Source organism: Anomaloglossus baeobatrachus, chromosome 1, assembly GCF_048569485.1.
Source record: "Anomaloglossus baeobatrachus isolate aAnoBae1 chromosome 1, aAnoBae1.hap1, whole genome shotgun sequence".
NCBI lineage: Eukaryota > Metazoa > Chordata > Amphibia > Anura > Aromobatidae > Anomaloglossus > Anomaloglossus baeobatrachus.
In genome coordinates, this window is record NC_134353.1 from 304606780 (window position 1) to 304622602 (window position 15823).

The following is a 15823-nucleotide window of genomic DNA, read 5'->3' on the forward strand; positions in this document are numbered from 1 at the left end:
ATTGTCACTCATTAAATTCACTAGCAAAGAAAGAGATGCAAAATAACATACAGCTCACTGGTTGAATGTCTACAATCCAGGGATTACAGTTCACATATAAAGGATAAAGCACCATACTCCATTATTCCAAGGATAACATGTCCCCAGAAACATACCTAGAAAGAGGCAAGAATCATATGAGATGACTATAGATAGGTGGGTGAAAAAAAGGAATAAACCCATTGAATACTTTACGATTTGTTGGTAGCACCTCCGGGCCTACTGTTGAGCCATGCATGTAAGCAAAGAATGACAGTCCATGCGTTTTGGATGCATTTTGCATGCATTTTGCATGATTTTTCAATGCATTTTTTCCAGTGCAGTCCCACGGCAATTGAGCTCTGTAATGTCCGCTGAGAGCAGACAGAGTTGCGCGATGAGAATGAACTTCACCCGACTTCATTGTCATACCGCGGCTCTGTCTGTGTCGCGTTCTGATTAGCAGTCAACTATGAAGGACTCATCGGTGACCGCTAATCCCGTGAGTGAAGTGAGCAGCGCGATCAGCTCTGCCGTTACTTAGGTCACCCATGGCCAGCTGGAGTCCTTCACCCGAGACCGCAACTCACCTGTGAAATCATCGCTGATTGCGCAGCTCAATTCAGTCACTCGGGCAACTTGCTGTCACAGTTGGAGGATCCAGCAGTGGCCGCGGGTAACCTGACTGACGTCATCGCTGATCGTGCGGCTCACTTCAGTTGCTGCATGGAGCTCACAGAGAGCGGTCTAGTCTTTGACCGCTCCTGTCAGCTTCATGTAGCAGTGCTGAGAGCGTCGTGGGACGTCGTGTGGATTACGCCGGACCTGGATGGATATTTGGGGGTTAATAAAGTGGTGAAAAAGGGTGCATTTTTTTGTCTTTTATTTCAAATAAAGGATTTTTTTCGGGTATATATGTTTATTTTTTTAACTTACAGGATGGAAGGTAACTTGGGGAGACGCCTGCCATGATTAACCTAGGACTTAATGGCAGCTATGGGCTGCTGCCATTAACTCCTTATTACCTCGATTGCCACCGCACCAGGGCAATTAGGGATGAGCCGGGTAGAGTCCTGGGACTGTCGCATCTAATGGATGCGGAAATTCCGGGTGGTTGCTGGCTGATATTGTTAAGCTGGGGGGCTCCTGCATTTTGCTTGTCAAAAAGCATCTGGAAAGAAACAAAAATGCAGTCTAAGTGCATTTTTTTTGCATTTTGACCCACATCATTGATTTCAATGGGTGGAGAACGCAGCTGCAACGCACAAAAGAATTGACATGCTGCTTTTTTTCTGCAGCAATCTTTGGCATCCAAAACGATGCGTTTAAAAATGTAGCATGCGCATTAAATTTTCAAACTTCTCATAGACTTTGCTGGGGAAGCAGAATGCATGCAATTTGGCACTGAAATGCTGCAGTTCAAAATGCGGGAAAATACGCAACAAGCGCACATAGCCTAACAGACATTCTGCTCTGCACTGATGCACTGTTGAGTCAACTGTCATTACTGAGGATGGATACAGCTGGTGCCACTACAGCGGTACCAAGCCATGTCTGTCGCTTTAATGCAGGCTCGCATTTTTCCCGCACATGATCTGATCTGATTATCCGACATGTGACGCCAACAGGTGTGGGTGTGTCGGAGATAAATAATTAAATCCTGCTTTCAAACTCTGACATAATGAATATAATAAATTAAAAAAAATCATGGAATTGCACTTTTTTTTAATTTCACTGCAGTTGTAATTTTTTTCCCAGTTTCCAGTACAACATGAGGCAGAATGAATGATGTCTTTCAAAATTAAAATAAGTCCTACAAATAACAAGCCCTCATCTTCCTTTATTGATAGAAAAATAAAAAGTTTTGGCTCTTGGAAGAAGGAAAAAAAAAACAAAAATGAAAAATGGAAAAGGGGTTAACCTGCAGATTAACCAATATTTTAATGTTAATAGCACTTCTTCTCATGATAGTCTCCCTTTAAGATTAGTCATGCTTGTAGGGCCGTTTGAAACTCTTTGATGCCAATGTCAGACACATTTACGCTCATGAAATCCAAGTAGACACTTAAACTTTGTGTAAGTCTTAGACTACAGTTTTCATATAATTGAAAGAGCTGTATCAAATATTGCCCATAACTAAAATATATATTTTTTTATTTTTGTAGTAGTATAAAGAATAAAGTTTTAAACATTACTGTGATAAATGTTCTGCTGACTTGGGACATAGTAACCCAAAAGTAGATATTCATAAACAACCTGCAAAAGACAATATACTTATTGAATCAAAGTCCACTTTGTTGCTTATACACTTTAAAGGCTCCTTCGGATTAAAATAGACGGAGTCATATCTTTGTTTGAAATGATTTTTTTGGTTAACAGGTTCTTTCTGCCTATGTAGTTTAATTTATTTAAGAAATTGGAATAACTGTAATTGAAAAAATGTATTATCACTTTTTGTATATGTGCAGTGAAAAAGAAAATAGAAAATTTAATTTAAAAAAAAATGAGAGGAAAAAGTACATTATCTATAATGAAAATGAACTAGTTCGCTGAGAAGTTTACTCACGGATACCGTTCCAGTTCCCACAGTCATGCCATATGGGAAGAATCCACAGTCTCTGTACTGTCATCACAGTTTTAATTGATTAACTGTATAAGGGTATGTGCACACATCAAATTTGGTGCAGAAACTTCTACACCGTTTCTGCATTTCTTGACAAAGAAACGCAGGTGCACACATTTTTGCTCCTTTTTTGATGCCTTATTTATGTTTTTTTCCCATGCTTTTAAAGCAGATATTTCCCATTCATTAGACTAGGCGATATCTGCAGCAAATATGCTGCAAGAATTGACATGCTGCAGATTTAAATCTACAGGAAATCTGCAAGGAGGTAATACTCAACGTCTCATTGACTTTGCTGGCATCAGGATTCTCTCCAGGTTTTGTGACAAATCTCCACTCAAAAAATGCATAAAAAAGGTAAAAATATAACAATGGCACACAGTGTTACATAGCTGACATTCTGAGTCCACTTCTAATATGAAGCATTGAGGAATTGCAATGCTGGGGTCCCGGGTTCAAATCCCACCAAGGAAAACTTCTGCAATCAGTTTGTTCTGTGGGGGTTTCCTCCAGGTTCTCTGGTTTCCTCCACACTCCAACAAACTACTGATAAGGAATTTATGAGCCCCAATTGGGACAGTTATGATAGTCTCTGTAAAGTGCTACAGAATATGATGGTGCTATATAAGTAATGTATAATAGATAAATATATGTGGACCCAAAGTAGGAAGAGTTTAAATTGGGTAATATATTGATCACTCCCTTAAATTATTCAGTTGTCATATTTATTTTCAATCTAAGGGGTACTTTACATGTTGCGACATCGCTAGCCGATGCTAGTAATGCCGAGCGCGATAGTACCCGCCCCCGTCGCACATGCGATATGTTGTGATAGCTGCAGTAGCAAACATTATCGCTATGGCAGCTTCACACGCACTTACCTGCCCTGCGACATCGCTCTGGCCGGCGACCCAGCGTTGTCACATGACAGGTGACCAATAGAAGCGGAGGGGCGGAAATGAGCGGGACGTAAACATCCCGCCCACCTCCTTCCTTCCGCATTGGCAGTGGAGGCAGGTAAGGAGATGTTCCTCGCTCCTTCGGTTTCACACACAGCAATGTGTGCTGCCGCAGGAACGAGGAACAGCATCATATCTCCTATTGGTGCGACATTATAAAAATGTTCAACGCTACACAGATCACCGATTTACGACGCTTTTGCAATTGTTTATCGGCGCATCTAGGCTTTACACGTTGCGACGTCATTACCGGCGCCGGATGTGCGGCACTTTCAATTTGATCCCGACGATATCGCAGTAGCGATGTTGCAACGTGCAAAGTACCCCTTAGTTGTATGCATGAAAACATATTATATTAGAATAGAAAAAAAAATGAGACACATTTAACCCCTTCAAACCCTGATGATTTTTCCGTTTTCATTTTTAACTACCCTTCTATCAAGAGCCATAACTTTTTTTTTATTTTTCCATCAGTTTTGCCATATGAAGCCATGTTTTTTGTGGGATGAGTTGTACTTTGAATGAAACTATTAATTTTACCATATAGCGTATTGGAAAATGGGAAAAAAATTACAACTGCAGTGAAATTGCAAAAAAAGTGCAATTGCACGACTGTTTTGGGGGTCTTTTATATACCACATTCACTATGTGGTAAAACTGATGTGTCAGTATCATGCCTCATGTTGGTAAGAGTTTGCTGATATGTATACTTTTAGTTTTAAATAAAGAGGTAAAGAAATATTCAGATTTTTGATGAAAAAAGAATAGCGCTTTTGTTGCCATTTTCCAAGACCTGTAGCATTTTTATTTTTTGGGATCTGGGGCTCAATGATAACTTTTTTTATGTCTTAAGCTGGCATTTTTTATTATACCATTTTTGCATAGATGCAAGTTTTGATCACCTGCTTTGCATTTTAATGCAATGTTGCGGCAAGCAAAAAAACATAATTTTGAGGTTTGGAATTTGTTTTCGCTGTGCCGTGTACTGATCAGATTAATTGATTTTATATTTTGATAGATCGGCCATTTCTGAATGTGGCGATAGCAAACGTGTATATTTTTTATTGTTTAATTTTCAATGGGGCGAAAGGGGGTGATTTAAACTTTTACTATTTTTAAATTTTTCATATTTAAAACTTTTTTGTCACTGCACACTGTGATCACTTGTGCTGATCAAAGCAATGGTGCAGTATCGCTCTGATCAGTGAAAATGCACTGTTCATGTGAGTGCTGGTGCTTTGTTGGATCTCACAAAAAGTGAGTCATGATAGCATCAGGGGTCATTAGCTGACCCGCACTACATGGCAACACCATGGCAACCTGTGATTGTGTCACAAGGCAGCCGTTGGCGGTGGAGAATGGTGCGATCCCCGCCACAGCCATATAAATCACGCTGTCAGATTTTGACAGTGCAATTTAAGTGGCTTATAGGCCCAGGTGGATCTCTGATAAACCCTAGCCTGTTAGCTACACATTTCTGCTGATCAGAACAGCAGACATGTGCAAAGATTACCGCCAGAGCCCTCAGTATCTGCTGGGACACGACCTAAAATGTATATAGACATACAAGGTCATAAAAGGGGTAAAAAAATCAATATCAGAATTATTACAAAGCATGTGTCACTTTTCATTTCTTATTTTACATACAAATTCTACTTAAAGACACTGTCTGTTTATTAACAGTTTTTCAGAGGAAATTCCTCATGTATAATGATTTCCAGTATACACCATGCATACTGTTAAAAGGGTTATCCCATGAACAAAAAAAATAATTCAGGTAATACATCTTCAAAGTAAAATAATTTCCACAACTGGACACAGGAATATATATCTGTGAAGGAAAAGGCTCCTTTCTGTGAGATAAAACATTTTTTCAGGTCTCCTTCACATGTCCGTGTATCCGGTACTTGTGACATCCGTTTTCACACATACCAGAGGCATGGACACATGTAGACCCATTAAAATCAATAGGTTTGAGCACAAATCTATGTTTTCACACAGACAATGTGTCCGTGTGGAACACAAGTGTATCAGTGTGCTACACACGGCAACATGTTGGTTTTATTCCAGCAGTACTGTGTCACACGGACCACACACTGATGTGATCCATGTGACATCAGTGTGACATATACCGGAGAAAACATGCTACTTAAAAATAAAGAATTTTTACTCTTACCTGTCTCCGGTGCTGATCTGTCTGTCTGGTGCTGTTACTTCTGGGCCCACTCATTATGCTCATTGCATATTCACTGCACTCAGCATCGACCCAGAAGTAGCAGCACCAGACAGAGGAAAGTATACCTGCTAATGCTGTCCATTTGTTATCCGGATGAAACAAGGATAACACAGGGACATCACACATAAAACACACACATGAACACACGTACACACATACATACCTTTACCATGGACCATGCAAAACGTTTGTGTTTTGCACGAATATGCGAAGGAGGCCTTAGACAGAAAGGGATATTTTTTACTTCTCAGAATTCAGCAGTTGCGACCCTATGCTGCCATGTCTGTATACTCTCTTTTGCTTACTTTCTTGGGCAGGAGCTATTTCAGGTGCACATGTGTTCCTCCAACGTCAGACACAGTTATTACACAGAAAATAGCATGTACATATTGATAAAATTAACTCAGCAGCAGAATTTGATTTTTACACATCCAATTAGGAAATTTGTTCTTACTCTAAAATCGATGAATTAAAAAGTCCTTTATTATTGAAACAGTCCCTTTACATGTGATAATAAACGATATTGTAAAATACAGATAAAAGGACTTTATGATACAATGTGTAATAATTGTTTCTATTTCAATGTTATCTAAGAAACAGTTTGAATTTTACTAGATGCACAAGGTTTATGTTAGACTTCCTGTCATACAATATATTTTGTCTTAATATGCCTCAGGCTCTGGTAGCCCATGCCAACTACAGTATGCTTCATTTTAAAGTGCTCCCTTGTTTAACAGAATTCTATATAAAAAAGCATCCAAAGGAATGTGTCAAATCCAGCTTTCCTATGTAAGCAAAATAAGAGCATGATAACGATGAAAATTAGTATTCACAGCATGTGTTTGTCATTGGTAACAATCAATGATGAAAGGGGTAAATAATGTTATAATCATTCAACACCTTGATCCTTCCAAGTCATCTGGGCAGTGCCAAGCATTGTGCAGGTATGCTGTTTTTAATCATGTCTGAAGTTCAGTTAATTGATGTACTACTCAGCACACTAACAGCTAAGTGGCATGTCAATCATCTGAACAGCAAGCAAAAATGTAGAACAGCTTTGACTACTCAGTCATATGCCCTCCCAAATGACTGGAAAGAAGCATTCATTTCACTCTTTCATTGATGACTCGATGGCTACCTGTGATAAACCCATGCTGTGGATGCTAATTATTACTTCTAACATTCTCTGCTTTTGTTTTCATAAGGAATCTGGACCTGACAGATTCTCTTTAACTTTCTTTCAGTTGAGCCTCAAGGAATGGATGGTGCATCCTACATTAGCCTGAATATTTTATTCCCAAGAAAGCTAAGCCACTATCAGAGGTGTCTTGTAGTGGCTTACTCTACTCTTCTCCCTCATAGAATCCATGCATGCTTCAACTAAATATAAGCATATGTATAGAGGGGATAGGAATCTGGAATAGATAACTGTCAGCCCGGCTTTTAGGCCCCATACACATTTATTCAGTAGATGACTATTTCATCCAACTCCCCCATCAGCTTGTTGTTACCATGTTGTCTATGAGATATCCATTGCCAAACCTTTCTGGAAACAAGTTATCATGCAGCCAAACATATGGATGAGCCTTTGAAATGCCAACAGTTAGATAATTCTCTGTACCAATATCATCTGTTAGGGAAGAGTCAGGAGGCACCCATACACATGAAAGTGTTGGCTCATCATATCAATATCGAGAGGTCCATCCAACTTTAAACTCATGTTTATGGAGTTCAGTTTGTTCATTTGTTTACACAAAACTATTTGTTTCGGCAAACCTATGCTTGGATAGGTTTGGACAACATGCATAGGTTAGATTGGATAGGCTTGGACAACAAAATGAAATAGGATGCTCTTTGAAAATGCAAAATAACTAAATAAAAAGCATTCATATTTTCACTAAGAATGCACCAAAAATGTCAGAACTTCTGAAATCTGAAATATTATTAAATTTCCCATTGTTTTAAACCTTATTAAATTTAAAGTAGTTGTTCCCTTTCAAGTATATTTCATTTGTCACTGCATTTTGCATAAAAAAGGCAATGCAATGTACTCACTTTCCCTGGATTTAATGACAATTCTCTGATACTGCTCCTAGTAGGTGTGAAGAGAGAACAAAGTTTCAATTTTCAGCTCACTGCATTCCTGGAGAGTCCATATCAATGGATGGTGCAGGGATAGTAAACCCAAGTAGACCACAGCACTACAGGAGGCAGAAGAGGAATCCAGCAAAGACATCCAAGTAAAAATAGTAGAAATTTATTTAATCCATTTAAAAATAGATGATAAAATTAAGGCAAAAAAATTAGAGAGGACGCGTTTCGGACTGTGAGTCTCTTAATAATGACACATTCCGAAACGCATCGTCTCTAATTTTCTTGCCTTGATTTTATCATCTATTTTTAAATGGATTAAATAAATTTCTACTATTTTTACTTGGATGTCGTTGCTGAATTCCTCTTCTGCCTCCTGTAGTGCTACTAGTAGGTGGTATTGGCTCTGGATTTGCCATCAACATTGCAATACAGCGGCCAATCAGTGAGCTCAATGACTTTGAGGCTGGGTGTTTAATCCACATTTGAATGCCATAGCTCAGAAATTTCAGAGATAGAGAGCTCACTGATCGGTTGTCCCATACCAGGACCTGTGGTGGAGGTTTCCCAATGACCCTGAAAATGTGTGTTATTATTTTTTTCAAAGTTTGCCAATGGATGAATTATATTGGAAAGGGAACAATTTGAACAGATTATCTTAGCATACAATATTACGACATAGAAAATCTTCTATATAACACATATCGGTAAAATTTTGAAAAAATGAAATTTCACCAATATTTAAAATTATTTTGAAAAAGCATTCAATCAAAAGATAAGAACAATTTTGGTCTCCTACCTTCCTGGACAGCCACAAAAGGATTACTACCATCCACAAATTTTTCAGTAAATGTGATTTTTTCAGTTTGCAAAATATCTTCATTTAAATTCAGGTCATCAACTGCCATGCGAAACACTTCATAATCTTTTCTAGCGGAGTCATCAAAAATTGCCCCTGAAAAAAAGAGATATATATGCTTTTAATATCAAACAAAGAGAGACGTAAGCAGAGCAGCAAAAAAAACCAATTGTGATGGTTAAATGCAATTTCAAGACAATACTTTGTTACTTTAAAGTACAAATATGCAAGACCTGACACCAGTAGTTATAATTTGTCATCTGTGAAAATAAATAAGGCATGGAGTTTGCATTCATATGAATGTTGCATAGTTGTAAGTTTTCTGCCACCATGACTGTTGATGCTATGTAATGTGTCAGATATAATAGGTCTTTTTGTACTTTATTCTGTAAGAAAAGCTTTTTAGTTGATGTACCATAATAAATGTATCTGACTTTGCACAATCCAGCTAAAATGAAGCATATCAAGGGTGACACAGCAGTTAAGAGTAGCTGTCTATGAAAGGAGCCACTGGAAATCAGTGAAGACAACTCAAACACATTAGTGCCTTTGTTCTTCCTTTGGTTATCATATACACTGTGACCAGTATAATCTGCCTGTTACAAGAATGTTATGCCTTTTTTAGTCACACAGGTAATAATTAGAGATGGAAAAATTCGACTCCATCCAATAAGAACTTCAGTCCAATTTTATGATATTCTCAGCTCAATTTGTGATTCAATTTGAGAAAATCAACAAAGAAAAATGCTTGCCACAATTTTGCATGGTGCAGAAGATTACACCACCCACAAAGCCACCCAAGATTTCAGGCATATGACCAGTTTGGCTTTTCCATTATGTGTTGCAGCTATCACATCACTGGTATAGCGCATACCTGCAGAAGGGACAATCATATTTTGTCTATAAGCTTAGGAAGGCAATGCTGCAGCCATTTTAGGGTGATTTCAGGATAGTGAAAAGACATCTAAGCTTAAGGCTGCTTTACACGCTGCGATATCGTTACCGATATCGCTAGCATGCGTACCCGCCCCCATCGGTTGTATGACATGGGCAAATCGCTGCCCGTGGCGCACATCACTCAGACCCGTCACACTACTTACCTGCTTAGCGATGTCGCTGTGACCGGCGAACCGCCTCCTTTCTAAGGGGGCGGTTCGTGCGGCGTCATAGCGATGTCACTAAGCGTGCGCCCAATAGAAACGGAGGGGCAAAGATGAGCGGGATGTAACATCCCACCCACCTCATTCCTTCTGCATTGCTGCTAAAGATGGGGAGACAGAAGGCGCAATAGGGTCTTACCCGGTATTTACCGTATAGAAGTATAGAGAGGTACACTCACCTGGTCGGGTTGTGCCAGTCACAACTCCTGAATAAGCATGTGAGTGTCCGCGTGGTCCAAGCAGCGGCCCGGTATAAAACGTAATAAAAAAGTGCCAAACAGGAAAATGGGTATATGCCTCGCTAAAAAACCACTGGTACAAGGAATATAACGGAATTTCTTTTATTTCAGCAATCCAACGCGTTTCAGAGACAAGGACCGTCTCCTTCTTAAGGGAAAAGTTCAATTCAGTTTCTTCCACGTATCTGTGAGTCACCACTCTGATACCATCTGGGTGATGATGTCATAGCTGCTAACGTGGCAGTATGGAATCCTCTATAAGTAACTGATCTGTAAGCTGCATGTATGATTTTTTTTCCCTGAAGAAGGAGACGGTCCTTGTCTCTGAAATGCGTTGGATTGCTGAAATAAAAGAAATTCCGTTATATTCCTTGTACCAGTGGTTTTTTTAGCGCGGCATATACCCATTTTCCTGTTTGGCACTTTTTTACATCTGCATTGCTGGCGGCCGTAGGCAAGGTGAGGTTCCTCATTCCTGTGGTGTCACACATAGCGATGTGTGCTGCCGCAGGAACGATGAACTACATTGTACACGCAGCAGCAACGATAATTGGGAATAGTGGGCATGTCACCGATTAGCGATTTTGCACGTCTTTGCGACGATGCAAAATCGCTCATAAGTGTCACACGCAATGACATCGCTAAAGCGGCCGGATGTGCGTCACAATTTCGTGACCCCAATGAGATCGCTTGAGCGATGTCGGAGCATGTAAAGCGGTCTTTACAGTTCAGAAAAAGAGAAAGGATCACATAGCCCTAAGACATTGGACAAATACTTCAAACAGTAATGTGTTGAACAACTGCAGCAGTGAAGAAAACAAGTGTAGTAGACTACAAATATTACAGAGATACATTTTACAGCGAGACAACTAAAGTGCTAGCAGCAGTACCAGACTTAATGTGAATGATAAGTGGTATGGAGTAACTGGCTTTCATCCTACTTCATTTGAATTAGAAGTACACATTGCCACAGAGCAAAAGAAATGGTCAAATTTAACCACATATTATCACATTTTAATTTTTATACATGTGTCTACCAACAATTCTTGTTAGTTTCTTTTTAGCCAGAGGCAATAATTGGAGTTCAAAAAGCTGTTTTAAGTTAATTATAGTGTTGTACAAAATGTATTTTAGTAGAAAAAGTTACAATCGCAATGTATGGGCTAATGTAAAACAAAAAAACATATGGCAAAAAATGTTTGAACTGTATACACAAAGTGTCAGCAACATAACCTTTAACAACAATTGTTATCAGTCATCAGTTAGCCAGGCAGAAGAACTACGAGGTCAATATTGGTCTTCTTTTTTTCAACAAGTATATTAGTTGGGAGGAAGTAAAAGGGTTTATGGAATATACAGTACATGCCTCTAACAGGAACATTATCAGTTTTGACATTACTAAAAATGTGCTTGTATTAAAGAGCATGAAAGTGATGGGATACAGTCATAGGGTACCTTAGAGTGTTACACTACTTTAGAGTGTTACAAACATGTTTTCAGAGCAATTGGCAGAATTATGATGGTAGCATGATTCATGGATTTTCTATTCTCTGCAAATCAAATATTTTTTTTTGAAAATGTTGAGACTAGAATTTGAATTTCAGAAGATTTCATCATCTCTAATAATAATTTGGGATATAATTGATCAGGTAATTGATTTTATATTTTGATAGATCGGATGTTTCTGAACGTGGCAGTACCAAATATGTGTATATTTTCAATTTTTTTAACCCTTTACTTTTCAATGGGGCGATTGGGGGGTGAATTGAACTTTTAGGTTTTTTCTTTTTTAATTTTTTAAAACTTTTCTTTTACTTTTTTTTTTTTTTACTAGTCCCCCTAGGGGATTAAAAGGTTGGAGCAGTCTGATCGCTTTTACATTTCTCCAGATCACAGCTACACAGTTGAGATCTGCAGAAAAACAGCTCTCCTATTATACACCGCAGTCTGCCGGGTGTAAGAGGAAGTGACTTATGATAGCTACAGGAATTTTCACATGACACTGTGCTTCCATGGCAACCATCGGATCTATGTGATAACTTCATGTGACCTCTGATGGCGCCAGGTAAGTGAATGCTTACCGCGGTGCGCTGTTTCATCTTGCTGTCACATTTTGACAGCGAGACGCAAGGGGATAACAGGCACAAGTGCAGAGCGGATTCACTTGTACTTGATAGCTAAAATATGTATTATCCAGTACCCTGCCCTATACAGTTGCAGGGTTGTGCAATATACAATTTAGATATGTTGGACCTCTTTTATAAAGATGTTATGATGTCATGTAAATTGCTTAGGATCACAGCAATATGAAGAAATGAGTCTCCGAGGGTTCCCACAAATATGGAATTTATTGCATGCAGAAATTATATCCATTTGTATCCTTTGTTTATTGCTTAAAAAAGATATATTTGACGAAACTAGCATAATTACAAGGATTTTAAAAATACATGTAAGTCAATTACTTCTTGAAGTTTTGAATTTACATACATTATCAAATGGTTTATCCTTTGATACACTTTAACCCCTTCAGCCCCCAGCCTGTTTTCACCTTAAAGACCGGGCCATTTTTTAAATTTCTGACCAGTGTCACTTTGACAGGTTATAACTCTGGAACGCTTCAACAGATCCTGGCGATTCTGAGATTGTTTTTTCGTGACATATTGTACTTCATGTCAGTGGTAAATTTAGGGCAATATTTTTTGCGTTTATGTGTGAAAATTTTGGAAATTTGGTGAAAATTTTGAAAATTTCGCAATTTTCAAAATTTGAAATTTTATGCCCATAAATCTGTGAGATATGTCACACAAAATAGTTACTATATAACATTTCCCACTTGTCTACTTTATACCAGCGCAATTTTCGAAACAATTTTTTTTTACGTTAGGAAGCTAGAAGGGTTCAAAGTTCATCAGCAATTTTTCATTTTTCCAACAAAATTTACAAAAAATTTTTTTTAGGTACCACATCACATTTGGAGTGACTTTGAGAGGCCTAGGTGACAGAAAATACCAAAAAGTTACCCCATTCTAAAATCTGCATCCTTCACACTGCTCAAAACTACATCTGAGAAGTTTATTAACCCTTTAGGAGCTTTACAGCAACCAAAGCAATGTGGAAGGAAAAAATGAAAATTTTACTTTTTTACACAAAAATGTTACTTTAGCCATAAAATTTAGCATTTTCACAAGGGTATCATGAAAAATGCACCATAAAATGAATTGTGCAATTTCTCCTGAGTACACCGATATTTCATATGTGGGGGAAATCAATTGTTTGGGCGCACGGCAAGGCTCGGAGGAGAAGGAGCACCATTTGAATATTTGAAAGCAAAATTGTCTGGAATAATTAGCAGATGCAATGTTGCATTTGGAGACCCCCTGAGGTGACTAAACAATGGAGCTCCCCAACAAATGACCCCATTTTGGAAACTAGACCCCTCTTGGAATTTATCTAGATGTTTATTGAGCACTTTGAACCTCTGGGGGCTTCACAAAAGTTAATAACTTTGAGCCGTGAAAATAAAAAACAAAAAAAAATGACCACGAATTTTTTAATTCAACCAGGTAGCTTTTTTTCACAAGGGTATCAGGAAAAATTGCAACATAAAATGCATTGTGCATTTTCTCCTGAGTACACAGATACCTCATATGTGGTGGAAATCAAATGTTTGGGCGCACAGCAGGGCTCGGAAGGCAAGGAGTGACATTTGACTGTTCAAACGCAAAATTGTCTGGAATCGTTAGTGGATGCCATGTTGTGTTTGGAGACCACCTGAGGTGCCTAACCAATGGTGCTCCCCCACAAGTGACCCCATTTTGGAAACTAGACCCCTCATGGAATTTATCTAGATGTTTACTGAACACTTTGAACCCCTGGAGGCTTCACAAAAGTTTAGAATGTTCAGCCGTGAAAATATATATATATTTTTTTTACCATGAAATTGTTACTTCAACCAGGTAGCTTTTTTTCCCACAAGGGTATCAGGAAAAAATGCACTATAAAATGTATTGTGCAATTTCTCCTGAGTACACAGATACCTCATATGTGGTGGAAAGTAATTGTTTGGGCACACGGCGGGGCTCAGAAGAGAAGGAGCGCCATTCACAGCAAAATTGGTTGGAATTATTAGCGTATGCCATGTTGCGTTTGGAGACCCCCTGAGTTGCCTAAACAATGGAGGTCCCCACAAGTGACCTCATTTTGGAAACTAGACCCTCCATGGCATAAATCTAGATGGGTAATGAGCACTTTGAACCCTCACGTGCTTCATACATTGAGGCATAAAAACAAAAAAGTATTTTTTTTTCCACAAAAATGTTATTTTAGGCTCAATTTTTTAATTTGTACAGGGGTAACAGGATAAAATAGACTGCAAAATTTGTTTAGCAATTTGTTCTGAGTACGCTGATACCTCATATGTGGCAGAAAACCACTGTTTGGGCACACAGCAGAGGTCCAGAGGGGAGGAGTGTCATTGACTTTTTAAATGGAAAATTAGCTGGAATTGTTAGCCGCACCATGTTGCGTTTGGAGATCCCCCTGATGTGCCCAAACAGTGGAGCTCCCCCACATGTGACTCCATGTTGGAAACTAGACCCCCCCGATACAAAGAAATATTAGTTTGGCAAAATAAAAAATACAGACGTCAGTAAAAAAAAAAATTAAAAAAAAATAAATAATATATATATATATATATATATATATATATGAGCGCCTGCAACTGACACTATGACACTAAAGGGGACTTTACACGCTACGATATCGCTAATGCGAAGTCCTTGGGGTCACGGAATTTTTGTCGCACATCCAGGCCGCATTAGCGATGCCGTTGCATGTGACACCTATGAGCGATTTTGCATCTTCGCAAAAATGTGCAAAATCGCTCATCGGTGACATGGGGGTCCATTCTCAATTATCGTTACTGCAGCAGTAACGAAGTTGTTCCTCATTCCTGCGGCAGCACACATCACTACGTGTGACACCGCAGGAACAAGGAAGCTCTCCTTACCTGCCTCCCGGCTGCAATGCGAAGGAAGGAGGTGGGCGGGATGTTCGTCCCGCTCATCTCCGCCCCCCCGCTTCTATTGGGCGGCGGTTCAGTGACGCTGCTGTGACTTCGCTGTGACTCTAAACGAACCGCCCCCTTAGAAAGGGGGCGGTTCGCCGGTCACAGCGACGTCGCCGGGCAGGTAAGTACGTGTGACAGGTCTGGGCGATGTTGTGCGGCACGGGCAGCGATTTGCCCATGTCGCACAACAGATGGGGCGGGTACGCAGCCTTTAGGCAAGTGCCCCACGTGAGAGTGATGCACAAATCTCGCATCGCATCACCCGGTACAACCGCACACTTCTGTCTGGAAGAGAGCGACTATGCCGGATGATGCAGTGTGAGACTTGTGCATCGCTCTCATGTGTGGCACTGGGCTGACCCTTACAATATTCAGTAAAAAATACTGTAGTTGACGATTACTACAGTATAATTTTACTGGCCCTAAACTAAGTTTATTTGTATTTCTTTCTTAGTTTACAGAAAAAAAATCAGGACGAACGCACGGATGTGCTGTAAAAAGGGGGGGGGGACTAGGTGGGATAGAAAAAAAGATGGATGGAGGATGGAAGAGGGCACGGCGGAGGATGGG

At 39.4% G+C, this 15823-nt stretch overlaps 1 protein-coding gene across 2 annotated transcripts in view; it reads right to left on the reverse strand.

The window, feature by feature from the left end:
- GRID2 (glutamate ionotropic receptor delta type subunit 2) overlaps window positions 1-15823 on the reverse strand; it is a 1893008-nt gene that overhangs the window by 1662551 nt on the left and 214634 nt on the right. For both annotated transcript variants that reach the window (XR_012754338.1, XM_075351083.1), the window contains exon 2: window positions 8727-8882. Coding sequence is in view for 1 of the 2 variants with exons in the window: in XM_075351083.1 (XP_075207198.1) it covers window positions 8727-8882 (156 nt within the window). In the remaining variant the exon portion in view is untranslated. The remainder of the gene's footprint in view (window positions 1-8726; window positions 8883-15823) is intronic.